General features: G+C 44.4%; 1 protein-coding gene across 4 annotated transcripts in view; it reads right to left on the bottom strand.

Annotated features, from left to right (window-relative positions):
• LOC126470065 (glutamate receptor ionotropic, kainate 2) overlaps nt 1-27,224 on the bottom strand; it is a 194,528-nt gene that overhangs the window by 94,909 nt on the left and 72,395 nt on the right. For all 4 annotated transcript variants that reach the window (XM_050097571.1, XM_050097572.1, XM_050097573.1 and 1 more), the window contains exons 6-7: nt 16,808-16,949; nt 5,215-5,370 (exon numbers count right to left, since the gene is read on the bottom strand). In XM_050097571.1, coding sequence (XP_049953528.1) covers nt 5,215-5,370; nt 16,808-16,949 — 298 coding nt within the window. The remainder of the gene's footprint in view (nt 1-5,214; nt 5,371-16,807; nt 16,950-27,224) is intronic.

Raw genomic sequence — 27,224 nt, 5'->3', positions numbered from 1 at the left:
TGAGGCACCATGAGCAGAGCAACTCATAAAATTCTAAGAATGTGTCTTCGTAGTTTATTAAGAACTATTACTTCCCCACTATACGTCCATTCATGAGCAACTGAACTGAATAAACCTATCTAGGAGCTTGTAGCATTCCCTTTCGCCTGACGACGCTGCTGCTTCCGCGTCGTGGCGTGGGCTCAGCGTTAGCGATCGGAAGCCATCCTCACCCACTTCCGCTCAACTGCCGTTCACAATCGCGGAGATAGTTTGTACCTGGATGCGCAATCAGGCACGTATTCTTAGATGTCAAAGCATTCTGATAAATTTCAGAAACGAGTGCTTGGTGTATTGTCTTGCTATAGATATGGATGGCTTGCGAAGTGCTTGAGGAGAACAATCGGATACGCAAGATCGGAAAGTCAGTATCGTTTACCTGCAAGAGGCGATGACAGGTGCATCAGGGTTACCATTTCATCCCATATTAACATTACTTGCACAAAAACGCTTCCACCACCTTCATGGAAAGGTGTGCTTTTGAAAAGCTAGTTGCATCGCGTCATGTGATTTTCGGCGTACGCGCATCAACGTATAGCGCTATTCGTCAGTTCAGATGACCTCTCCAAGGAGTAACATAAGCGTCATGGCAAGATGAGCCGTTTCTCTTCCTCACAGCAGATATCTATGAGGGGCGATTGAAAAGTCCGTGCAAAAATAAAAATTACTTACGTGTTTGGGGCAAACCTTTTTTATTTTTCAACATAGTCTCCTTTTAGACCTATACACTTCGTCCAACGCTGTTCTAATTTGTTGATCCCTTCCGAATAATGGGAATTGGGCAAGTCTGCAAAATAGCTATTAGTCGCTGCAATCACCTCCTCATTTTAATAAAATCTTTGTCCCCCCCAGCCGTTTCTTCAAATTGGGGAACAAACAGTAGTCTGAGGGAGCCAAGTCTGGAGAACAGGGGGATGTGAAACGAGTTGGAATCTTATTTCCGTTAATTTTGCGACCACAATTGCTGAGGTGTGTGCTGGTGCATTGTCGTGATAGAAAAGGACTTTTTTGCGGTCCAATCGCCGGCGTTTTTCTTGCAGCTCGGTTTCAAACAGTCCAATAACTATGAATAATATGCACCTGTAATAGTTTTACCCTTTTCCAGATAATCGATGAGGATTATCCCTTGTGAATCCCAAAAGACAGCCGCCATAATCTTTCTGGCCGAAGGAATGGTCTTCGCCTTTTTTGGTGCAGATTCTCCCTTGGTAACCCGTTGTTTAGGTGGTTGTTTGGTCTCAGGAGTATAGTAATGTATCGATGTTTCATCCACAGTGACGAAACAACGCTTAAAGTCCTGCGGATTCTTCAAATGGTTCAAATGGCTCTGAGCACTATGGGACTTAACATCTGAGGTCATCAGTTCCCTAGAACTTAGAACTACTTAAACCAAACCGAAGGACATAACACACATCCATGCCCGAGGCAGGTTTCGAACCTCCGACCGTAGCAGTCGCTCGGTTCCGGACTGAAGCGCCTAGAACCGCTCGGTCACAGCGGCCGGCTGCGGATTCTTCTTGAACAGCTGCAAACAATCCTTGCAACACTTCACACGATTCCGTTTTCGGTCAAGCGTGAGCAATCGCGGAACCCATCTTGCGGATAGCTTTCTCATGTCCAAATGTTTATGCAAAATATTATGTACCCATTGATTCGAGATGCCCACAGCACTAGCAATCTCACGCACCTTAACTCTTCTGTCATCCATCACCATATCATGGATTTTATCAATGATTTCTGGAGTCGTAACCTCCACAGGGCGTCCAGAACGTTCAGCTTCACTTGTCCCCATATGGCCACTGAAAATTTTGAAACCACTTATAAACTGTTCTAATCGAAGGTGCAGAGTCACCTTAATGTTTATCAATCTTCTCTTTAGTCTCCTGAGGCGTTTCATAAAGTAATGTTTAATCACCACACGAAATTCTTTTTCGTCCATTTTTTGACAATCACTCGACTTCCTTGATTCACACGAATGCCAAACACAAAGAAATATACCAATATGGCTGAAACTTAGTGTGCGTTCTCTCCAAAGATGCTACTAACTAAACATGACCTCGATACTCGCCGGTGGTGCAATCTCTCGGACTTAGCACGGACTTTTCAAACGCCCCTCATATGAATCAACTGGCCGTGAGTGTACATGGAACAGCTAGCACAGCGTTGAAACTGGGGTATTTATGGCTGCAAAAAAGGTATGTATTTGTCTTGGGGGATGCGTCGGGAAATGCACTTACGTGCAAAACTGAAAGACGAAAGTAACTTTCGCATAATGTGACTCTGCCAAGTAACACAGCTCGATGAAACTTGGACCATACACAGGAAGAACTGCTACCGTATAGTACGGAAGGTAATTGGATACGGCATGAGACGAGAAATTACACTTTTATTCAAAGATTGATGATGGCCCCAAGGACATTACAAAAGGCGGCTCACTACGGGCGGCAATGCATGCTGTGCAACGAACTCAGATGCTGGCCACAAGGTTTGTAAGATGTTCTTGTGTCACCGCATCCCACACGCCAAATCATCCATAAAAATACAGTCGGAGCCGAATATACCCCTGAAAAGACCCATATGGCGAAGGAGTACAGAGTCACAATAACGTTGAGCGGAGAGAGTACCGTGCTATAAGTTTTGGAGGACAGTATGCCGAAGCAGCATTATGTTTACCCACACCATAACACCGGAATCACCAAAACTATCACGTTTGATAGTGTTACTGGGTGCATTACGTGTTCTCGCCTCTCGCCCTATGAATATTGGTGGTCCAGATGTTATGGAGTGGGCAGGCATAATACATAAGGGTACTCGAAAATCTTTGACACTGCAGTCACTGGGCAATGTGACACTGTACTCCTTCCCATGTGCGTCTTTTCAGCAATGCATTCGGCCTTGACTGCATTTTTATGAATGAAAATGAGCGACCGCATCGAATAGCACGAGAGAAGGAACTCTCGAAATGAGAGGATATTCGTTGAGTGAACGAGTATGCCAGTTCTCCCGGCATAAATACCGTCTAGCACGTGTGGGATGCGTGCGGATACGCTTTGCAGCACGTTCAAGTACACCAATGACCATCCAGCAGCCGTCAACCACTCTGGTGGAGGAAAGGAACGCCCTACCACAAGAACTCTTTACAACCCTTGTGGTCAGCATGGGAATACGTTGCGCAGTATACATTGTCTTCCGTAGTTATCACATGCTCTATTAAGAACCATGTCTCGCCTTTCGTATTGTTCATAGGGCAGTCATAAATCTCGGTGACTTCAGTGTAATTATTGTGTTTATTTCTTCGTCTCATCGTCTCATTGCGCTTTCATTTCAGTTACAGTGTAGCAGTTCTTTCTATGAGTGATCCAGATTTCACGAGCTATTTTACTTGGCAGTGAAACATCATACAAAAGTTACTTTCGTCCTTAGGTTTTGAACACCAGTGTAGGAAGGGTAGAGACTTACGTCCATTCCTTGTCTGGGTAATAAGGCTTAATAAGAGTACGGGAAGGAAACAGCCGTTGTCTTATTTAAAGAAAAAAATCAGGATAAATTTCTACTATTATTCTCCAGAATGTGAGTCCTACAGTGTCACCTATACTAACGTTCGAAAGTTAAGAATAATCAGAAAACTATGAAACAGAGATTAGACAATATCAATAATCACTCTTAATGAGCTGTGGCCGAGCGGTTCTAGGCGCTTCAGTCCGGAACCGCGCTGCTGCTACGGTCGTAGGTTCGAATCCTGCTACGGGCATGGGTGTGTGTGATGTCCTTAGGTTAGTTAGGTTTAATTAGTTCAATGTCTAGGGGATTTATGACCTCAGGTGTTAAGTCCCATAGTGCTTAGAGCCATTTGAACCATTTTGAACTCTTAATGTGTCTGAGGACCCTCTGATACCAGACTTACGCTCTTTGTATGGGGAAGTAGTATTCCATGATTTTTAATGGGCCTTTCATTCAAAGATATTGAAACGTTATGTATTACACACGTAATATATCACCCTCCAAGCAGGCCAAGCACAGATATCGGCAGTGTTGGAGATACCATCATGTTTCATTTCAGGTCTTTGACAGCGGTTCGAACCAATAAAAGTTTTCACTTGGCCAGTACAAGGTCGACCAAGAATGTACAGTTACAGAAATAGTTTTGGAATAGAACAGTTTGGTGTTGATGGTGTCTAGGTGTCGGGAAGCATGTCATAGGATGTGCTTATGAAGCTCTTCATTTCGGTAGCAGATGGGACGAATATTGTTAACACCTTAATGAACAGAGAAGTACTGCAGCTGCATAACGGAGATCTTATAGGTGCAATTGTTCCGACTTCTTGTTCGAGAGCGATAACTCTTGCCAATATTGAGCTGCTCTAATAAATGAATTTCTCACAGTTGAAGATACGCAGCGGGTAGACTGCCCAGATGTGCCTGTGGACCTGAGTCGTTAGGAATATGTCTGTAGTGGATTGGGAAGACGAATTGCAGCCTGCCAGTGACCAGTTCCAGGTCCGGCATAGCTCTTACACGGGAGTGGGATCGACTCTCCAATAGGCCTCTTGAACAACATCACAGTGAGTATGACACGTTACTGCCGGACGGGCGGGGCACTTAGCGGTAATAACATCCAAATTAACTGCCCGTTACTGCGAAAGCAATTTCCCGGTTTTATTACTATTTAAAAAATGCGTTTATCTTTGATTTAAAAACTTTTATAATTAAATGTTCTGGACGCTTTTGTATGTTAAGTGTCTTATGATTAAACTTAACGTTTTTCGGTAACCTTCCAGAGCCGTAGTCGAGGAAATATGCTCCCATTTCCAGATCATGTTTAGATCTTGGACACAAGTGTACATAGGTTCTGACTGCGGAATCAGAAACGAATGGGGGGGGGGGGGGGGGATATTATCAGTAGCATATTGCCCTCATCTCCCTCCCCCTCCCCTTGCCTTTCCAGATATCATCGTTAATGAAATTCTTACATGCAATTAGGGACTGAAAAAATTAGTCGTGCTTGTGTTTACCGGTTCTTGTGAACAATGTGTAGTGTTTTAGTGTCTTGAAGCAGATCAGACACAGACTGTAGCCTCAGTATTCGTTACTGTACCCAGTTTTTGTCGAATTGATATCACTTAAGGTATTACAATTTTCTGCTAAATTCATCCGTTATAACAGGTTACTACTTACCCTAATTGGACCCATGTCTGCTTTCCGGCCATAGCTGCCGTAGCCCCAATCACGGATAACTTTCTTTATTTCTGGCTTCTCTGGATCCACAAGACGAAATGCGGTGATATTAGTACCGCCGTATTTGAATTCTTCCAGGTCGACACTATGAAGATCCTGAAACAAAGGTCGGGATAAGTTATGTTTAATTTCAAGGTTTTGTACATCTTGTGCATTGTTGCGATGAGTAATCTAAACACAAGCTCTTAAGAAAGGATGGAAAAAAATCACGTAGAGATAAACTAATGGCAGTGACAATTAGTCAACCACTGAAGATTATGTTTTTACTTTCATTTATAAGGGTCTGTGAAATGAAAACGAAACAGATGGAAAGAAGGGAGGCAAACTGTTTATTATTTCAAAAGTAGTTGCCATAGTTGTTAATACAGTTATCCCACCGTGAGACAAGACGGTTAATGCCTTTAAGTAAAAGTGTTTGCGGTTGCCTACGGAAACATGATTGTTTCCCGGCATGTACCTCTTTTCTCGAAGCAAATCTGAGGCCTCGAATTTCTTTCTTCAGGGTTCCGAAAATATGGAAATCGTAGTGGGAGAGGTTGGAACTGTATGGAGATTGTGTAAGGGCTCCCCAGAGAAACTTTTGCAGCGTACTCGAAAAAGCCTTAGCAAGAGATGAGCCCGCCCACACACATCCTCTTACACATCCTCCATACAATCCCAGTCTCTCCCCATGTAATTTCCATATTTTTGTGGCCCTAAAAGAAGACATTCGTGACCGTCGTTATGCTTCGGACGAAGAGATGCACGCCTGGGTATAATCATGGTTCCATAGGCAACTGCAAACATTTTCCCTCGAAGGAATTGACCATCTTGTCCTAAAGTGGAATAAATGTATTAACAGTTATGTCGTTGACTTTTGAAATAATAAACAGTTTACTTGCTTTTTTTCATTTATCTCGTTTTCATCTGACTGCACCTTATATTTTGTGAAACTTAGTACATACTCGTATTCCAAGCTAAAATTCTTGAAAGGTTTTTTTCTGCAATTGGATTCTAGCGAAGGACTGAGTGCATACTCGGATGCAGTTATCCGTGGGATTCATAATGTCTGGACATACATGCCAGCAATGAAGAAATGATCAAATATATCTGTGTTAAAATTACGTAGAACTGAGAATAATGAGATGCTGCACAAACTATGCAGATACTCTAAGACTAGCTTTTGTTTTTCCGTACCATGCTTTACTATTATTATGGTTAACAGAAGAGTTTGTGAATTCTCTAAAGTTTGTAGCAAGTCAGTAAGTGCTCTTGTTCTCAAATACTGGATGAATGTAGTCAGGATATTTGTAAGCGGTGTGTTACGCTGCCTCAAGACATATGCACAGTTTAAAACTATAATACACTACTAGCCATTAAAATTGCTACACCACGAAGATGACGTGCTACAGACGCGAAATTTAACCGACAAGAAGAAGATGCTGTGATATGCAAATGATTAGCTTTTCAAAGCATTCACACAAGGTTGGCGCCGGTGGCGACACCTACAACAAGCTGACATGAGGAAAGTTTCCAACCGATTTCTCATACACAAACTGCAGTTGACCGGCGTTGCCTGGTGAAACGTTGTTATGATGCCTCGTGTAAGGAGGAGAAATGCGTACCATCATGTTTCCGACTTTGATAAAGTTCGGATTATAGCCTATCGCGATTGCGGTTTATCGTATCGCAACATTGCTGCTCGCGTTGGTAGAGATCCAATGACTGTTAGCAAAATATGGAATCGGTGCGCTCAGGAGGGTAATTCGGAACGCCGTGCTGGATCCCAACGGATTGTTATCACTAGCAGTCGAGATGACAGGCATCTTATCCGCATGGCTGTAACGGATCGTGCAGCCACGTCTCGATTCCTGAGTCAACAGATGGGGACGTTTGCAAGACAACAATCATCTGCACGAACAGTTCGACGACGTTTTCAGCAGCATGGACTATTAGCTCGGAGACCATGGCTGCGGTTACCCTTGACGCAGCATCACAGACAGGAGCGCCTGCGATGGTGTACTCAACGACGAACCTGGGTGCATGAATGGCAAAACGTAATTTTTTCGGATGAATCCAGGTTCTGTTTATAGCATCATGATGGTCGCATCCGTGTTTATCGACATCCCGGTGAACGCACATTGGAAGCGTGTATTCGTCATCGCCATACTGGCGTATCACCCGGCGTGATGGTATGGAGTGCCATTGGTTACACGTCTCGGTCACCTCTTGTTCGCATTGACGGCACTTACATTTCAGATGTGTTACAACCCGTGGCTCTACCCTTCATTCGATCCCTGCGAAACCCTACATTTCAGCAGGATAATGCACGACCGCATGTTGCAGGTCCTGTACGGGCCTCTCTGGATACAGAAAATGTTAGACTGCTGCCCTAGCCAGCACATTCTCCAGATCTCTCACCAATTGAAAATGTCTGGTCAATGGTAGCCGAGCAAGTCAGTACTCTTGATGAACTGTGGTACCGTGTTGCTGCATGGGCAGCTGTACCTGTACACACCATCCAAACTCTGTTTGACTCAATGACAAGGCGTATCAAGTCCGTTATTACGGCCAGGGGTGGTTGTTCTGGGTACTGATTTCTCAGGATCTATGCACCCAAATTGCGTGAAATTGTGTTCACGTGTCAGTTATACTATAATATATTTGTCCAATGAATACCCGTTTATCATCTGCATTTCTTCTTGGTGTAGCAATTTTAATGGCCAGTAGTGTACTTGTCTTATTTTGCTGAACTTTTCACATAATATAATACCTTTTAATTAGGGAATTACGTCAGCAATTTTATTTTTTAAAATTTTGTCACTATATGAACTACCGAAAAATAAATTTTCGTGTCCTTGGAAGCCTTGAGATAGGCAACCTGCAACTGGGTGTGGGTGCCGTGCTCGTTGCTTACAAGGTTAAGTCCCCATCGCACCCTCTTCAAATTTTGTGGTAAGATGGCCCGGTGGAGAGCCCGTCAAAAATTGAATACAGATGAAGAGTGAATTCAGGGAGAAGTTGTAGTGAACTGTGAAAAAAGAAGCAAAACAGAAACAGTGAACGTTCCTAGCTCAACGATGTGCAACATCGAGCGAAATTGAATAGCCCATATATATTTTTTTTCACAAAATAATGAACTGTCCGTCCGGTCATTGAAGTGTCTGTTCGCTGTATTCAAACCGTTTTGGAACTTTTGTCTCTTACATTCCTTTGCTGCAACATAGTTCACACGGGTTTTTCTGTTGTTTCCATTTCTGTCAGAGGTCTACGTAGCATCTCACCTGCTCTCACTATTTATAACATTCGCCGGCAGTTGTGGCCAAGCGATTTTAGGCGCTTCAGTCCGGAACCGCGGTGCTGCTACGGTCGCAGGATCGAATCCTGCCTCGGGCATGGATGTGTGTGATGTACTTAGGTTATTTCGGTTTAAGTAGTTCTAAGTCTAGGGGACTGATGACCTCAGATGTTGTCTCATAGTGCTTAGCGCCATTTGAACCATTTTTTATAACATTTACTTGCTATGGTAATATATTCTTACCAAATAACTCATATTCTATAACCAATGTGTAGTGCGACAATTGGCAAGACTACAGAAGGAGAACAGACACGTCAAACGACAAGACGGAAAGTTCATAATTTTGCAAAAAAAAGGGCGTGAGTGAAGGATGAACACGGATCTCCGGCTTTGTAGTCGAACACCGTGACCACACATTTACGATGCGGTGGTTCTTACAATTCGTTCGTTGTTGCACATGTTGGGCTTGGACCGCTCACTGTTTCTATTTTGCTTCTTTTTTCACAGTTCAGTACAGGTTCTTCCTGTTTTCACGCTTGATCTTTGTTCAAGTTTTGACGGGCTATCCACTGGTCCATCTTACCACAAAATCTGACGGTGGTGCGATGGGGAGTTTGCCTCTTTAGTAATACAGATGATTAGCAGAGTCCATATGTTTAACATGTTTGGAAGCCATAGGACTTCGGTAAGGTTTTGTAACCAGATAGGCACACACCAAAATTTAGCGCTGCGAGATATACTGAGGCGATAAAAGTCATTGGATAACGATACAGTACAGATATGTACAGATCGCTGTAGCACCGCGAACACGAGGTATAAAAGGGCGATGCATTGGCGAAGCTGTCATCTGTTCTCGGTTGATTAATGTTAAGAAGTTTACGACACGATTATGGCCGCACCGTGGCAATTAACAGATGATAGTTGGAGATCGGCGCATGGGACGTCAGTTGCGGAAATCATTAGGGAGTTCAGTATTCCGAGATCCAGAGTGTCAATAGTGCGCCGGAAATACCAAATTTCAGGAATTACCTCTCACCACCGATGGCCTTCACTTAACGACCGAGAGCAGTGGTGTTTGCTTAGAGTTGTCAGTGCTAACAGACAAGCAACACTGCTCGCAATAATCGCAGAAATTGATGTGGGTCGTACGACGAACGTATAAGTTAGGACAGTGCGGCTAAATTAGGCGTTAATGGGCTATGGAAGCAGACGACTGACGCGAGTGCCTTTGCTAACAGTACAATACCTACAGCGCCTCTACTGGCCTCGTGGCTATATCGGTTGGACGCTAGACAACTGGAAAACCGTGGACTGGTCAGATGAGTGCCGATTTCAGTTGGTAAGAGCTGATAGTAGGCTTCAAGTGTGGTGCCGACCCCACAAAACCATGGACACAAGTTGACAACAAGGCACTGTTCAAGTTGGCGGTGGTTCCATAACGGTGTGGGCTGTGTTTACGTGGAATGGACTGCATCCTCTGGTCCAACTAAACCGAAAATTGAATTAGAATGGTTATGTTCGGCCACTGTTCCCAAACAACGGTGGAATTTTTATGAATGACAGTGCACCATGTCGCTGGATCACAATTGTTCACTACTGATTTGAACATTCTGGACAGTCGAGCGAATGAATTGGCCATCAATATCTCCTGAGATGAATCTCATCGAACATTTTCAGGACATTATCGAGAGATCTGTTCGTGCACAAAATCTTGTACTGGCAACACTTTCTCAGTTATGGAAGACTATAGAGGCAGAATTACTCAATATTTCTGAAGCGAAGTTCTAATGACCTGTTGAGTCCATGCCAAGTCGAGTTACTGCACTACGCCGGGCAAAACGATATCCGACACGATATTAGGAACTATCCCATTACTCTTGTCACCTCAGTGTACATTTACATACGGTTACTGAAACTCAAGGTGAAATTGATTTTATTGCGACCTTGGGCGAAAGTTGTCAAGTGATAACATAACGTCGGACGTAGAGTGAGAACAGCGAGGATTTTCAATGTGCCGTTTGAGGACCGGCAGACACATTTCAGGACGCTTATACGAAGTATGCCATTGTGTACCAGTTAAACAGAAGCAATGAGCCACTAACACCCACTTGAATGTGAACAACGGCATCCACGTATTACGGACTGATCTCAGAAAACATGCACCACCTTAGGTAGAAATGGACACCACGGCGCTACTTGTTTATTAGGACCAGCCCAGGAAACTTGTCCTGTGTGTCGACACTGTTCAGTTCCAGGGATAATGTCCACGACTTAAATCCAACAAACCTCCCACATTGAGTGGTATCTCAACAAAGCGGGTCTATCTCTATGTACGCTTATGTGACAATAAGTTATTTCTTCCGAAAAAAATGGAAACTGTGAATACCCGTCTCCTGTAAGCGTGATACCGGACGTGGTGTCGATAGAACTCGCCCCAAATTGTCTATGTGTGCAATCATCTGCAACAAACGAAGTTTGTACTTTAAAGATAAACCTCGCCATTTCTCAGTCGTTCGCAGCGCATACGAGACACAATGACGAGACATCGCTCCCTCAACCAAAGTCTGATATGGTGACCAAATATTTCTCTTCCTAGCATCATTTATGCTAAAGTTTTCCTTTAACGGCTAAGTCGACTTATAGACAATGTTGTTCGAAAGTTTATCCATAATTAAGAAACCTCCATCTACGCCTAAGAACCCTTTTATCACAGTCCGGCCAAGGTTTGGAATTCAAAGAGCGAGAACGCAAACACTTGAGAAATGCACGTAGTGTCAATCTCTTGAGTGATCAAGGACCTACAACCGACAAGTAATTTATACGGCCACTCACTTCTTCGAAATCGTCTCCTGTCTTCATAGTTCAATCACCAGACCTCAAATATGACCCCAAAATAGAACAGGCTGACGATCTAGTCTCTTAATCGTATAAAAGCTCATATTTAGCAGAGTTACCGTATGACATCGATCAATCTTCACAGAATCGCTGCGCCTATGAAACTATTGCAATCGTGACATCATATCTGCGAGTTATAAATTGACAAATTTGTACTGTACGAGGTCACTACCAGAAAAATTTAAAATATGACGGGGTCTGAATGTGTTTTAAATATAGGTATTGAAGCCGGAACGGCGACGTTATATGCTGAACTGCTCGCGATGTGCCCTTGATCCCTCGGGAAGAGGTATTGCCTTTAATTTTCGTAGCATTCGCATTTTTAATACGAGTACATGCGCACCTCGGGTACCAACATGAAAGCCGTTCGAAAGTCCTTTTTCAGAGAGGAGATAATTCATTTACTCCCCAATTTGCGCTCGCCATCCATCGTCGCAGGTGATTTTAATTGTGTGGCCCATCAGTGCGACCAGACCCCGAATTTTAATTGCTGTGCAGAACTGGAATCTCTACTACTTAATTTGCATTCACACAACTTTTGGCGAGAGCACCACCCACATGAAATCGCCTATAAATACATCTCAGAATGGGCAGCAAGTCGATCTCTCAGTATTTATGGCGTGAATGATTTATTTAGACACTTCACTTCAAGTGAACACTAACCTGTCACTTTTTCTCACTACTCCACGTAACACCTTGTAATCAGTCAACAAAAATAACCGCTTTACGAAGAATTTGGCACATGATGTTTTAATTTAAGTCGCCTCATCAACGTTCAATTATATTTAATTATTATGGATTTATGCAATGCTTGTAATGCAAATTCTTCGAAATTCTAAACAGTCATAAACTGTATGTGCATGGTCTGTAGAGCATCAGGGTGAGTTTACCGTACTCCCCTGGTCACCGAACTCCCCGGATTTAAACCCAATCGAGAATCTGTCGATCGAGCTGTTGGCGTCATGGATCTTCATCCGAGAAGCCTGGCGCAGGCGCTGGAGTCGACATGGCTCCATATCCATGTCGGTACTTTCCAGAATCTCAGTGACTCTCTTTCTGCACGTCCGCGCTGCAAAAGGTGGTCATTCAGGCTTCTGACAGGCGGTAACATTAATGTGAATGGACCGTGTAAAAGGGTATAAACGGAGGGCAATAGATAGCGCCACATATCTCGAGCCCACTGACTGTTGGGTCTTGCCCACTCGTCTCGTATAGGCTGCCTAAGGGATGCTGCGTTCTCGGAATGCTATAGAACAATTCAAGCAAATAACATTAGTGGTGTTATTTCTAGAAAGCAGATTGACAAAACTTTAATGTACAAAGGCGTCTCAAGGGATGGGTGCCATGCAACATAAATGCGAGTCCTGGCTATACACAATGTTCAGGAAAGTCTGTCACACAGTTTGTGGATCACTACTAACTGTTCTCATAGCGCCGGCCGCGGTGGTCTAGCGGTTCTAGGCGCTCAGTCCGGAACCGCGGGACTGCTACGGTCGCAGGTTCGAATCCTGCCTCGGGCATGGATGTGTGTGATGTCCTTAGGTTAGTTAGGTTTAATTAGTTCTAAGTTCTAGGCGACTGATGACCTCAGAAGTTAAGTCGCATAGTGCTCAGAGCCATTTGAACCATTTTTTTGTTCTCATAGCACTCTCTCCTAGGCCGTGCTAATACTCCTCGAATACTTTCCACTAATGCCTGTATACTGAGCCGATCTGAGCGGCCAAGGCTGGCGGGAGCGCCGCTTATATTTACTTCGGCTTTAGGGCGCTCCTGTCTTGTTGCGGTCGTATTCCGCGCACCATTGGCCGACGTCGTTTCACCGCCTTCTCTGGTCTTTCGTTCTTCGTCTTCGTTCGGGCGCTTGTGGTTACGCCAGAAGACCGACTAACCTAAAATTTATTTGATGACAAGGGAGATAAGTATGTCTTTCATGGCGAAATAAAACGACATATCGAAACTGCTTATTCCAACCTATAGGGTGGGGGGTTAACAAAGATATGGAAAGTCCAAAAATACAACACATTAGTTTACCTAATACGGCGTTGGAAAACCGTTGACATTCTAAACAGCTTCCATTCGTGTCGGAATGGGTAAATATAGGTCCTGTGCGGTTTTCAAGGGAATCTTATATGGAACATAGCACCACCACTGAGGAACAAACACATCATCATGGAATGGACCTCATCAGCCAAACTGGTCATATAGCCCTTCGCAGTAATTCGGCCTTACCGGATAACGACGTGGCATATGGAACACCGGCAACGGCCTTGCCACAGTGGATACACCTGCTCCCGTCAGATCACCGAAGTTAAGCGTTGTCGGGCGTGGCCGGCCCTTGGATGGGTGACCATCTGGGCTGCCATGCGCTGTTGCCATTTTTCGGGGTGCACTCAGCCTCGTGATGCCAGTTTAGGAGCTACTCGACCGAATAGTAGCGGCTCCGTGCTGACCACACGCTCCTCCTATCCGCATCCTCATCTGAGAATGACCCAGCGGTCGGATGGTCCCGGTGGGCCACTTGTGGCCTGAAGATGGAGTGCTATGCTATATGGAATACCGCAATACGACTGTCAAAATCATCATCAAAGCCTCGCCATGTTTCACACTCGTGACTTAAACTCTGCCAGAAGTTGAAAACAGTATGAAATAAGACTCATCTGACCAAATGACTTTCTTCCATTGCTCTATAGCCCAGGTTGGCACAACGTTTTACTCTTATGGGAATTTGCAACACTGATGTGCGGCTTGACAGTTCCAGCTCACCCTGCAATTCTGCGCTTCTGCAGCCCACTTTGTGTTGTTTTGGTGCTGACAGGATTCGTTAGTACGACATTCAGCTCTGCAGCGACTTTTGCAGCTGTCGTCCTCTTATTTTTCGTCACAATCACCTTCAGTGACAATCAGTTACGATCATTCAACACACACTTTCGTTCTCAATGTGACAGTGGTCCGATGTTGCACTACATGGGAACATGAGTGCAGACATACTAGTCGTCAAAGTTCCAGTCGACCACTTCTGACCATCACAGAGGAAGATCGCTGTATTGTGCACCACACACATTGTAACCACTTCACGATGCCCATCATTGCAGTAATCCACAAGACACAGATACACACTTGACACTTCATAATAGGTCGGAGGTAAACAACGACAAACCATCAACACTATGCTTTTCTGCATGACGGAAATGTATTTCCGCATTTACTCGCAGTGCTCATTTACTGAGTAAATAACTAACTTTGACTTACGGTTTTCGTATTCAAATGCTATCGAATGACGTTAAAAATATACAGCGTTTTATTTTGAAACAGCCGCTCTTGGTTGAATATGCCTGTAGTTAGAAAAAAAGTTAGAAGTATTAATGACTAGCTGAGTACACGGAAGTAACGGGCTACATATGTATAGCAATCTAGTCCATCTCTTCCTCCGCCCTGTCTCTGGCCATCTCCCCCTCCACCCCTCCCTGTACATCTCCTTCTCCCCTACTGTCTACCTCATCCACTCCCACACTCTATCCATTTACTCTTGCCCCTCTCTGTTCATCTGCTCTGCCCCCTATCACTGTCCATCTGCTCCTCCTCCTTCTCTCGTTCCATCTGCTGCTCCGCCCTTTGTCCATCGCATGCTCTAAGTCTACCTTCTTCTTCCCTGTTCCTCGTCCATCTCTTCCTCCCCCTTAACATGTCCACCACCTCCTTCCCCTCTCCCTATTGATCTCCTCCTCCCCTCCATCATCTCGTCACCCCTTCTAAGTCCATCTCCTCCTCCCTTGTGTCTCTGTCCTCCTCCTCCTCTCCCTCTGCTATGTCTTCTACCCTGTCTCCCTGTACATCACTTCCTGCTCCCTCCCTCTATCTATCTCTTTCTTTGTCCATCTCCTCTTCCTCCCTCTCCTTGTCCATCTCTTCCTCTTCAGTTTCTCTGTCCATTTCCTCCTATCCTCTCTCTGTGCATCCCTTCCTACCCCTCTCTCTGCCTACCTCCTCCACCCACTCTGTCCATCCACTTCTTCCTCCCACTCTCTCTGTCCATCTCTCCCTCCCCTTGTCTGTGTTCATCTCCTCCTTCCCCTTCTCTGTTTGTCCATCTCCTCTTCCTCCTTTCCCACTGACATTATCACCCCAACCCAGTAGGAGGTTGCTGACTGTTACCACGAAAGTATTTCTTTCCAGATATTAAATAATATGTGACGAAATTCGAAATCGATGCAGGGGTTTAGGAAGAGCTTTTTACACGTGGCTTTGCATGCGTTTGCGCTTGTCACATATGTCACATATGTTTAACAGTTTTCACTCATATTTGTACACATATTTCGCCCTGAAGTTTCGTTATCACGCACCTCAGTGTATGTGTCCTCATATCTCCAGAACTAGTCGTCGCACAATCATATAATTTTGCAGAGACATCCACTGCTATATGTGGCCACTGCCTGCGAAAAGTGTTACAAACGGGGTTAATAGTAAAGATGGAATAAATTAAAACGTCATGCACGACGAGCCAGTTTTCCACGCATCTCCGTGTTTCTGACATTATATCTCGTGAACTATGTGTTAGCAGGTACACTCCGGGGTATATTTGAATACTGTCTGCAAAATGTTTTGCGAACAGAATTAGTAGTAAATGAGTAATAAATTATAACTTCATTTCTGATGTGACAGTTTTTCTGCATGAACAGCGAAAATGCAGTAAGCGATAAAATTTTATTCCTTTTTTCGTTTTGTGGGGCTACCCAACTAGAAAAAAGTATCGTGTAGGTTTGAAACTACGGGCAAAGTTGGTTGAAAGTCAGGAAATGCTTTCATTCTCAAATATTGGATGGCCGCGCGGGATTAGCCGAGCGGTCACGGGCACTGCAGTCAGGGACTGTGCGGCTGGTCCCGGCGGAGTTTCGAGTCCTCCCTCGGGCATGGGTGTGTGTGTTTGTCCTTAGGATAATTTAGGTTAAGTAGTGTGTCAGCTTAGGGACTGATGACCTTAGCAATTAAGTCCCACAAGATTTCACACACATTTGAACATCAAATATTGGATGAATATAATTTGGCCATTCACACCTCTAGAGCTACGATACTTTTTCACCCTCAGCCCCACGCTGGTTCATACCTCTACAGTGGTTCTTTCCAGACGGTAAATGATACGTTTGGTTGAAATCAGTCCTGTGGTTTAGATGGAGAAGTGGAACATGCATATATGCACGTTTGTAAACATCCACAGTTATAATTTAAAAAATATTAAGGTCCCCATGACACCTTACAAAGAAATGTTAACAATAATACATTTTCAGACTGGTATAAGCCTTATATTTTAACATTACAAGACTAATTATACTATAATAAAAATCAGTGTTAAAAATCAGTATTTACCAATGAAGTTATTAGGTAGCTGTGATAATCACTCATCATTCCAATTTGTTGTGCTTGCTTGAGTACGTCGTATATCCGTGATGTCGAGCAGTCAAGCACAATGTGAGATTCGGCCGAATTTTTTATTTGTTTTAGCAATGGCCTGAAACAGAAAAATTTGTTAAGCATAGCATCATGTCTCTATGATTCAAGAAACTGTAATGTTTTGTTTCTGTATTTGATACTCTTCGAAAATTGAAGCATGCGACCACAGACAAGAAGAAATATTAGTACCCTTAAGAACAAGTCTGATGATTCGCGAAAGATAAGTAGTTCAAGTGAAATTTATCTGAAATCTCCAAAAACGAAAACCTCGCTCTAATGAAAATTGCGCGGATGTTTTGTTGTACGTCTCATACATTGAGTCGAGCTCTGCCATTACATTAATCGTGCATCATGACGGAAGAACTACCAGAGTCATTTTTTGTATACTTTAGATTTATTTATATAAAAAAGTGACTGCTTTCATAAATGAAACAGCTGTGAGAGTGTACGTTTCTTATGTTGCGATATGTTATATTGGTCTGAAGAGAAACACGAAGATGGTATACCGTTTGATACTAAGTTCAAGAAGAACAACATTCAATTCCAATGACGTTCCAATATACTCAATATTCACAATATCAAACTTTGCTGATTGTGCTCAGTTACTGATTATACCAAGCCACCCTCCATATTGACAATCCTTTTGGTGCACCAAACTGACAAATTAATTTCGCATCTTCAAACATGTTCTATAATCGAACATAAAGACGTTGCCTGACTTTTTTTTTTCATTTTGTTTATGTTGTGACTTTTTTTCTGCATTTCGAGAAAGTTTCATATCATAACGTTTTGCAGCATCTTTATTTTTCTACTTTAGCCTTGATTTGTAGAAAGAGAATATTTAAGAGAGGAAAGAAAATATAAGTGAGCGCACTATATGCGCATGGGGTATGTTATTGATGGCTGATCATCAGCTGTAGTTTTGTGTCAACCAGGACTGCTGCAATTTTCTAAGCCGTCACCTACAAGTTTGACAATGCACATACTGTATGTAGTCACTGAAACAGCCCTAATCTTACAGACGACTCTGAGTATACAGGATGAAACAGAACTCCAGAGAAAAAAGTCCGAAGGTCTGAGCCGTGACAGTGATGCTGACAGCTAGTCAGACACACGCACGGTGCATTTAGTATTAGTGAGCGTACTGTCCGTCTGTAGAACGGGTAAGGCGCGCGGTTTACCTGGGTTTGACCGAGGGCAGATTGTGATCGCCCGGAGGCTGTGCACGAGCATTTCGGAAACTGCACGACTTGTTGAGTGTTCGAGAAGTGCTGTCATGAGTGTCTTCAACACGTGGCGAAACCACGTCCAGAGGTTGCAGGGTTGGGGGGCCACCCCTCATTACAGATGTCGGACATCGTAGGCTGGGCAGACTGTTAAAACAGGACAGGCAGCGAACTGTGACGGAACTAACATCAGAAACAGCAGACCTCGATTCTGGGCAGAATACAAGTGCGCCTGAACTCACAGTGCACCGAACACTCCTAACAATGGACCTTCGCAGCGGGCCACCTATGTCTACATCTACATCTACATCCATACTCCGCAAGCCACCTGACGGTGTGTGGCGGAGGGTACCTTGAGTACCTCTATCGGTTCTCCCTTCTATTCCAGTCTCGTATTGTTCGTGGAAAGAAGGATTGTCGGTATGCCTCTGTGTGGGCTCTAATCTCTCTGATTTTATCCTCATGGTCTCTTCGCGAGATATACGTAGGAGGGAGCAATATACTGCTTGACTCTTCGGTGAAGGTATGTTCTCGAAACTTTGACAAAAGCCCGTACCGAGCTACTGAGCGTCTCTCCTGCAGAGTCTTCCACTGGAGTTTATCTATCATCTCCGTAACGCTTTCGCGATTACTAAATGATCCTGTAACGAAGCGCGCTGCTCTCCGTTGGATCTTCTCTATATCTTCTATCAACCCTATCTGGTACGGATCCCACACTGCTGAGCAGTATTCAAGCAGTGGGCGAACAAGCGTACTGTAATCTACTTCCTTTGTTTTCGGATTGCATTTCCTTAGGATTCTTCCAATGAATCTCAGTCTGGCATCTGCTTTACCGACGATCAACATTATATGATCATTCCATTTTAAATCACTCCTAATGCGTACTCCCAGATAATTTATGGTATTAACTGCTTCCAGTTGCTGACCTGCTATTTTGTAGCTAAATGATAAAGGATCTATCTTTCTGTGTATTCGCAGCACATTACACTTGTCTACATTGAGATTCAATTGCCATTCCCTGCACCATGCGTCAATTCGCTGCAGATCCTCCTGCATTTCAGTACAATTTTCCTTTGTTACAACCTCTCGATACACCACAGCATCATCCGCAAAAAGCCTCACTGAACTTCCGCTGTCATCCACTAGGTCATTTATGTATATTGTGAATAGCAACGGTCCTATGACACTCCCCTGCGGCACACCTGAAATCACTCTTACTTCGGAAGACTTCTCTCCACTGAGAATGACATGCTGCGTCCTGTTATCTAGGAACTCCTCAATCCAATCACACAATTGGTCTGATAGTCCATATGCTCTTACTTTGTTCATTAAACGACTGTGGGGAACTGTATCGAGCGCCTTGCGGAAGTCAAGAAACACGGCATCTACCTGTGAACCCGTGTCTATGGCCCTCTGAGTCTCGTGGACGAATAGCGCGAGCTGGGTTTCACATGACCGTCTTTTTCGAAACCCATGCTGATTCCTACAGAGTAGATTTCTTGCATGTGACAACGTTAACACTATGACATAGACAACTACGACTGAAATGGGCATATGATTATTGGCACTGGACGCTGACGCAGTGGCAGGGCGTTGCATAGCGGGCGGCGGCTCTAGTTTGCTTTGGGAAATATTCACATGGGCATCTATGGGACCAGTGGAGCTAGTACAAGGTACTATGACGGCCACGGATTATCGTACACTGGTCTGCAGACCACGTCCACCCTTACATGACGATCATGATTCCCTACGGCAGTGGCATTTCTCAACAAGATAATGCGCCATGTCATAAGGGCAGGAGTGTGATGGAGGGGTTCGAGGAACGCAGTGGCGAGTTGCAATTGATGTGATGTCCCCCCGACTCACAAGATCTGAATCTGATCGAACACATCTGGGATGTGATTGGACGTGGCGTCAGAGAATTAGGTAACTTACGTGTGCAAATGTGGTGCCAAATCCCTCTAGCGGCCTACCAAGGCCTCACTGCTTCCATGCAACGACGCGTCGACGCTGTTATCAGCGCCAAATGTGGACATATCCGCTACTAGGTAGCTGATCATAATATTCTGACTAATCAGTGTAAAAGTTAGACACAATTTGTGAGAGCAGACACCTTTGGCAACTAGATGGTGGACTAGTCCAAGGGATGGTCAGCCAGGCAAACAAAAGTAGTCCATCCAAAAATCACATTTTATGAGAGTAGGAACGAAGCGAGAATTATTTCAGAGAGTGTTCTCGAACAGTTTCCACTGGAGGAACCAATGTAGGATGGTATAATTTTGATAACAAAATGGTCACTAAAGTGGCTTGTCTGACTTCACAAAAAGCCAACATGTTATGATTAGGAGTGATATACCGTTCTGTAGACGATAACAAGATGGAGCTTGGCTGAGGTAGGATCTATGTTGGACGGCGGTCCACCTTAGTTACACCATAAGCTTTCTATTTGTTCATTTGATGTTAAGTTTGAATACATAGGCAGTGCTTTTAATTGGTGCTTCAAATTGTAATTTTGCTGGTGACAGTGTGTGCATGTTTAGTTATAGACAGGTTAATTGAACGAAGATTATGGCGCATCATATGATGTCACGCAACCAGATGTCGCTAAGTTGGGCGATGTTAATTACCTAGTTGTGTGTCAGTGTTGTGATAGGTTATCGCTGATGGCTGTCTGGTTGTGACTGTGGGATAAACTTCTTTTGTGTCTTGCACAAATTGTGCGACTCATTACCAGCAGATCCAAAAATATATTGTCGGTTCATTTCTAAATCCCGCATAGCAGAGCAACAAAGTGACGGTGGTAATAGTATGTGCACGTAGCTAATTCATTAGGGTTAAACTGACTTGTCGGTCGGAATTAGTTTCAGTCGCGGAGCTCTTTGAATTCTGACGATTGTTATTGTCAGATTTGCATAATACACCAATTTAACTGGAGGAAAAACGCATCAATATTATATCTAATTTTACCAGACTAATTTGTTCCTTCTTTTATTGTGTACAGACAGCTTCTGAAGTGTTGCGTTCATGAGAGCTTGAACCAGGTTTCACGTGTGGGAGCGCAGAGTGAGAACATCGGCATCACAGGTAAGGGCAGGTAGGTTCACAGTTCAAGTATGTGCGACTGTGCTTCAAGTAACGCTGCCTCAGATGGTAGGTTCTCTGTTGAAATTAAGTCACGCACCCCTGTTAGTCCCCGGCTTACAATGTCTGGTAGGTTGTTCTATATTACGTTACAGAAGTGAATTTTTGGCTGGTTCTTTCTCTTGCTTTAAATCGATATATGTACAGTGCTGGTATAATTAGACTATGAAGTTACGTGTGGTAGAGTGTTATTATAATTAGAGTCAAAATTCATAACCAAGGGGAAGTAAACGATGTTCTGTGTCATTCCTACATATTTTCTGAGTGTTTTTGTGTGAGGCATCCTTAGTCTCCGTTGATTTGTTGCAGAGTAACAATGTAATAATGATTTATTCGGATGCAACCGTAATTACCTTTGCCTGCATTGGAATACGTTTACAAAAGCGGAAAAGCGTATAAAGATGTTTCTCGTAGGCGTCTACGTACAGGTGCAAAAGTGCCGTGACGTGCTTGTGGCGCGCCGGCCGCTGTGGCCGAGCGTTTCTAGGCGCTTCAGTCCGGAACCACGCTGCTGCTACGGTCGCAGGTTCGAATCGTGCCTCGGGCATGGATGTGTGTGATGTTCTTAGGTTAGCTAGGTTTAAGCAGTTCTAAGTCTAGGGGACTGATGCTTAGAGCCATTTTTGCTTGTGTTGCTGCGGATACAGCTCACTCGCAGCGTCGGTGTGCAGCTCTTCTGTTGGGTGCAGTGAATCCATATACGAAACCCACGTCGGTCAACTCTTCGTCAGTACATCTTTACATATTTCTGTGCATCACTGTTAACGAACAAGTGACAAAGACGGAAAAACAAACCCAAGACGGATTCGATCCGTACTGAACAGATGCTTGCTGGTGACGAATGATGTGGACATTACTCTTGTCAGCAGCAAATGTCGTGAGGTAATGGAAACAAGACACACAGCGCATACCGTCTTCATTTCCTCTGCTGTGCAGCTATTTTCAGTGCAATACAAAGATAAATGGAGGAAATAAATCAAATGAAATGCATTTTGAGTGTAATAAGTCACTGGTGACGACGGGTTCTTCACGCCAAAATAATCAGCAAATATCCCTGAATAACCTCCGAAATTTTGTTGTAGAGTTCGGGTTCACCCTGTATATAACGGCGTATGTGCAATAAAACCTTCCCAGGATTTTAATCGCATAGGTCTACCGTGATCGCGGCACTGCGGGACTCACACCCTTTCCTCCGAAATTCTGGTGAAATGCCGGACGTACCCTCAAATGGCGAGAAGTGGGATAACGCAGTGCATGAAATGATAATTAAATCGACAGCCTAGCTACAAACAGGCGGTGATATACATCATAGGGGACATGTTGAAAATGTTTGCCCAGACCGGGACTCGAAGCCGGGCTCTTCTGCTTACATGGCCGACAATGTATCCATCTTTTTTTTTCGGGTCTCCTTCCTCCCCTTCAACCCGTCCTTTACGCTCGCCAAGTATTGCCTTCTCGGCCCGGCTTCTCCGCCTTTAAATAATGTTTGTAACTTGATGATGTGGAAATACGCTTCTTCTGAACGACAAACGAAATATGCCCCTTCTGTTGCCTTTGTTTGCAACATGGCTTGAATAAAAATAAATGTACATTCCATTGAGAAGCCAGTCACATAATTGTTATGGAAATGTAACTGCATCTGTAAATTTCGTTCTCCGTGCGTGGAAAAACTAAAAGAAGCAAACTCATTATTGCTGATAAGTAAAATTTCCTTCTTCAGAAGGTAATGAAGTAAAGTAGGCTTCTACTGCTTGATTTTACACATAATTAACATAAATGTGTCTTCTTGTGAAAAGAAAAGGAAAGAAAGACAGAAACTATATAAAGGGTGTATACCAGTTTCATCACTGTGCTTCCCCCGAAACAAAGTAATAGATACACATAGGCTTAACTGGTCTATACTGATGATCTTCTCTGATTACTTTCTGTTGGAAATCCTCCTCCTGCTACGTGAAGTACAAACTTTAACCAAAAATCATTCGTCTAATATACGAAATGCTTGGATGTGTAATGTAAATGACGCATTTTTATTGGTTACAGTATTGTTTTAGTTAAAAAATTTGCGTGATTTTCTTTGTATTTTTTAGTACACATCAACTTGTGGTACTCAGTTGTAAGGTATACCCAGAAGTTCTCCCCATTGCTTGATTCTTTTGTTAGGATGTAATGCATCGTTTGGCCTTTCAATCAGTTAATTGCGTTTCGTTTTGTTTTAGGGTAAGGTATACCGTCAGGGTTTAAAAATTCAGCAGTCGTAACGGAATTGGGCGTAGTTCTGCTGACTCTCGCTATCTTTTGTCTTATGTAGAGCCATATTTCTTTTACCCTGTCACACAGCAATCTACGCTCTTCGGTATCTGATATATTACATAATGTACACAGCGGTGACTCGGCCAATCGAATAGAGTGAAGTTTAGAGTTCGTCGTAATTTTTCCGTTTACAGCAAAGTACCAGGTCGATTTGACATACGTTGGCAGGTTCCGACAGTGAATATTTTCCCATATTATTTCCCAGTTATAACAAGGATACTTTTGTTCTACGTCGTTTCTGGGTTTGTCTTTCATCAAGTTACTGTAAAGTTCTTTTACTTTCATGATGTCTTTTTCAGGAATCCTTGCCTGTATGTAGCTGTATTCTACGAAAAAGTATTTCATGTGGTATAGTCCGTTGGGTATGTGTTGGACATTTACAGGTGCATTGACGTCAGCAGGAGCTATTTCGTTTAACAAATGTGCAGCAAGGGTACCACTTGGTTCTTTCCATTGTTTGTATGTGGTAGCAAGGTATAAGACTTGCGCTTTTTTGCTGACATCGGTGAGATTTAACCCACCACATTTCGTAGGGAGCATCAGAATGTCATATTTGACTTTGAAAATACGTTCGCGGCTCACAAAGTGTCCTAGTGCAGATGCGATGCTTTTCAACAAAGTCGCAGGTGGTGGTAGAACTTGTGCTACATACTCGTAATTAACTTTGGATGTGATGTATGCATTTGCCACTGTTACTTTTTGAAGTTCATCGAGTTTCCTAATACTATGTGCTTGTACAGACGCGCGTATGCTGTTAAGTAATTTTCGATAGTTCGCAGCAATAGTGTGCTTGATATTTCTTTTAAAATCTATGCCGAGACATTTCATGGTTACAAGCTCGCGTAACAGGTCCTGCGTTTGCGTCCCAATTCCACGGCCGATGTTGAAAATCCCCGACTTTGTTCTATTAAGTTTTGCACCAGATGCCTGTTCATATTTTGTTACTGTTCGTAGTGCGCTCTAAAAAAAATGGCTCTGGGCACTATGGGACTTAACAGCTGTGGTCATCAGTCCCCTAGAACTTAGAACTACTTAAACCTAACTAACCTAAGGACTTCACACACATCCATACCCGAGGCAGGATTCGAACCTGCGACCGTAACAGTCGCGCGGTTCCGGACTGCGCGCCTAGAACCGCGAGACCACCGCGGCCGGCTAGTGCGCTCTGTACTTCAGCGCCATTCACGACTAGGAAGCCAACACCCTCAGCGTACGCTTTGCACACGATCTTTTCTCCATGTACACTCCTGGAAATGGAAAAAAGAACACATTGACACCGGTGTGTCAGACCCACCATACTTGCTCCGGACACTGCGAGAGGGCTGTACAAGCAATGATCACACGCACGGCACAGCGGACACACCAGGAACCGCGGTGTTGGCCGTCGAATGGCGCTAGCTGCGCAGCATTTGTGCACCGCCGCCGTCAGTGTCAGCCAGTTTGCCGTGGCATACGGAGCTCCATCGCAGTCTTTAACACTGGTAGCATGCCGCGACAGCGTGGACTTGAACCGTATGTGCAGTTGACGGACTTTGAGCGAGGGCGTATAGTGGGCATGCGGGAGGCCGGGTGGACGTACGGCCGAATTGCTCAACACGTGGGGCGTGAGGTCTCCACAGTACATCGATGTTGTCGTCAGCGGTCGGCGGAAGGTGCACGTGCCCGTCGACCTGGGACCGGACCGCAGCGATGCACGGATGCACGCCAAGACCGTAGGATCCTACGCAGTGCCGTAGGGGACCGCACCGCCACTTCCCAGCAAATTAGGGACACTGTTGCTCCTGGGGTATCGGCGAGGACCATTCGCAACCGTCTCCATGAAGCTGGGCTACGGTCCCGCACACCGTTAGGCCGTCTTCCGCTCACGCCCCAGCATCGTGCAGCCCGCCTCCAGTGGTGTCGCGACAGGCGTGAATGGAGGGACGAATGGAGACGTGTCGCCTTCAGCGATGAGAGTCGCTTCTGCCTTGGTGCCAATGATGGTCGTATGCGTGTTTGGCGCCGTGCAGGTGAGCGCCACAATCAGGACTGCATACGACCGAGGCACACAGGGCCAACACCCGGCATCATGGTGTGGGGAGCGATCTCCTACACTGGCCGTACACCACTGGTGATCGTCGAGGGGACACTGAATAGTGCACGGTACATCCAAACCGTCATCGAACCCATCGTTCTACCATTCCTAGACCGGCAAGGGAACTTGCTGTTCCAACAGGACAATGCACGTCCGCATGTATCCCGTGCCACCCAACGTGCTCTAGAAGGTGTAAGTCAACTATCCTGGCCAGCAAGATCTCCGGATCTGTCCCCCATTGAGCATGTTTGGGACTGGATGAAGCGTCGTCTCACGCGGTCTGCACGTCCAGCACGAACGCTGGTCCAACTGAGGCGCCAGGTGGAAATGGCATGGCAAGCCGTTCCACAGGACTACATCCAGCATCTCTACGATCGTCTCCATGGGAGAATAGCAGCCTGCATTGCTGCGAAAGGTGGATATACACTGTACTAGTGCCGACATTGTGCATGCTCTGTTGCCTGTGTCTATGTGCCTGTGGTTCTGTCAGTGTGATCATGTGTTGTATCTGACCCTAGGAATGTGTCAATAAAGTTTCCCCTTCCTGGGACAATGAATTCACGGTGTTCTTATTTCAATTTCCAGGAGTGTATTTGTAGTCCTTGTAGATGTTTCATAAGGGAGGCAAGCAGGCTAATGTGTCCATTGATGAAGAATCTGGCTGAGTTGTTTGTTAATGTATTTCTTACTACCGCAATGAATCTAGGTGGGAAGCCCATTGCGCCCATGGTGCGAAGGAGAAAACTATGATTAACCCTGTCGAAGGCTTTATCAAAGTCGAGTGAGATGAGTGCACATTTTATTTTGCAGACGTCGGCCGTTGAGATTAGGTCCCTGTAATCACAGAGGGTATGGAGAATTCTTCTGTCTTTGTCCACACTTGTTTGATAAGGGCCAGTGACGCTGGTCATTGGGGTTTTCAGCCTGCGAGCGAGGATGCGGCCAAAGATTTTGTAATCGCTGTTTAAAAGCGTAATTGGCCTCAGAGCGCTTACAGATTTCGTATTGGTAGTTTTTGGCACTAACACTACGAGTCTCTCACGAAATTCTTTCGGGATGTCATTTTCAGGGTTTAGCAGTTCATTGCAGATGAGAGTAAACTTGCCTTTTACGAGGCCACTGAATCTGCGATGAAATTCCGCCGGAATTCCATCTGCCCCTGGAGCCTTATTTTTCATGCTTCCATATATAGCTTCTTCTACGTCTTCTTCAGTCACTTGCGAGATGAGAGTTTGTGCTTCCGCGTGGCATACTTTGCCCTGGAGGTTGATCATTAACTCGTCTTGAAGCTGTTCGTCAACCGGTTGACTAGACATTAAGGATTGAAAATGCTGTACTATTGCCTCTTTAATCTCTCTTTGCTTCGTCAGCTTTCTTCCATCATCAGTTGTTATTTCAGTTAATATCTTGCGAGACGCCCTTTTGATTTCACGAATGACATGATAAATGGAAGTGACCTCGTGCTGTGCTATATTCTGGGCATGCGACCTTATTTGGTAGCCTTCCAGTTTTTTACGCTGTAGTGCTAAAATTTTTGCTTTAATTTTGTTAATTCTTTCGTAGATGTTGCATCGGACTTGTA

Source organism: Schistocerca serialis, chromosome 3 (genome assembly GCF_023864345.2).
Source record: "Schistocerca serialis cubense isolate TAMUIC-IGC-003099 chromosome 3, iqSchSeri2.2, whole genome shotgun sequence".
Classification (NCBI taxonomy): domain Eukaryota; kingdom Metazoa; phylum Arthropoda; class Insecta; order Orthoptera; family Acrididae; genus Schistocerca; species Schistocerca serialis.
This window is presented reverse-complemented; position numbering and strand designations above follow the sequence as displayed.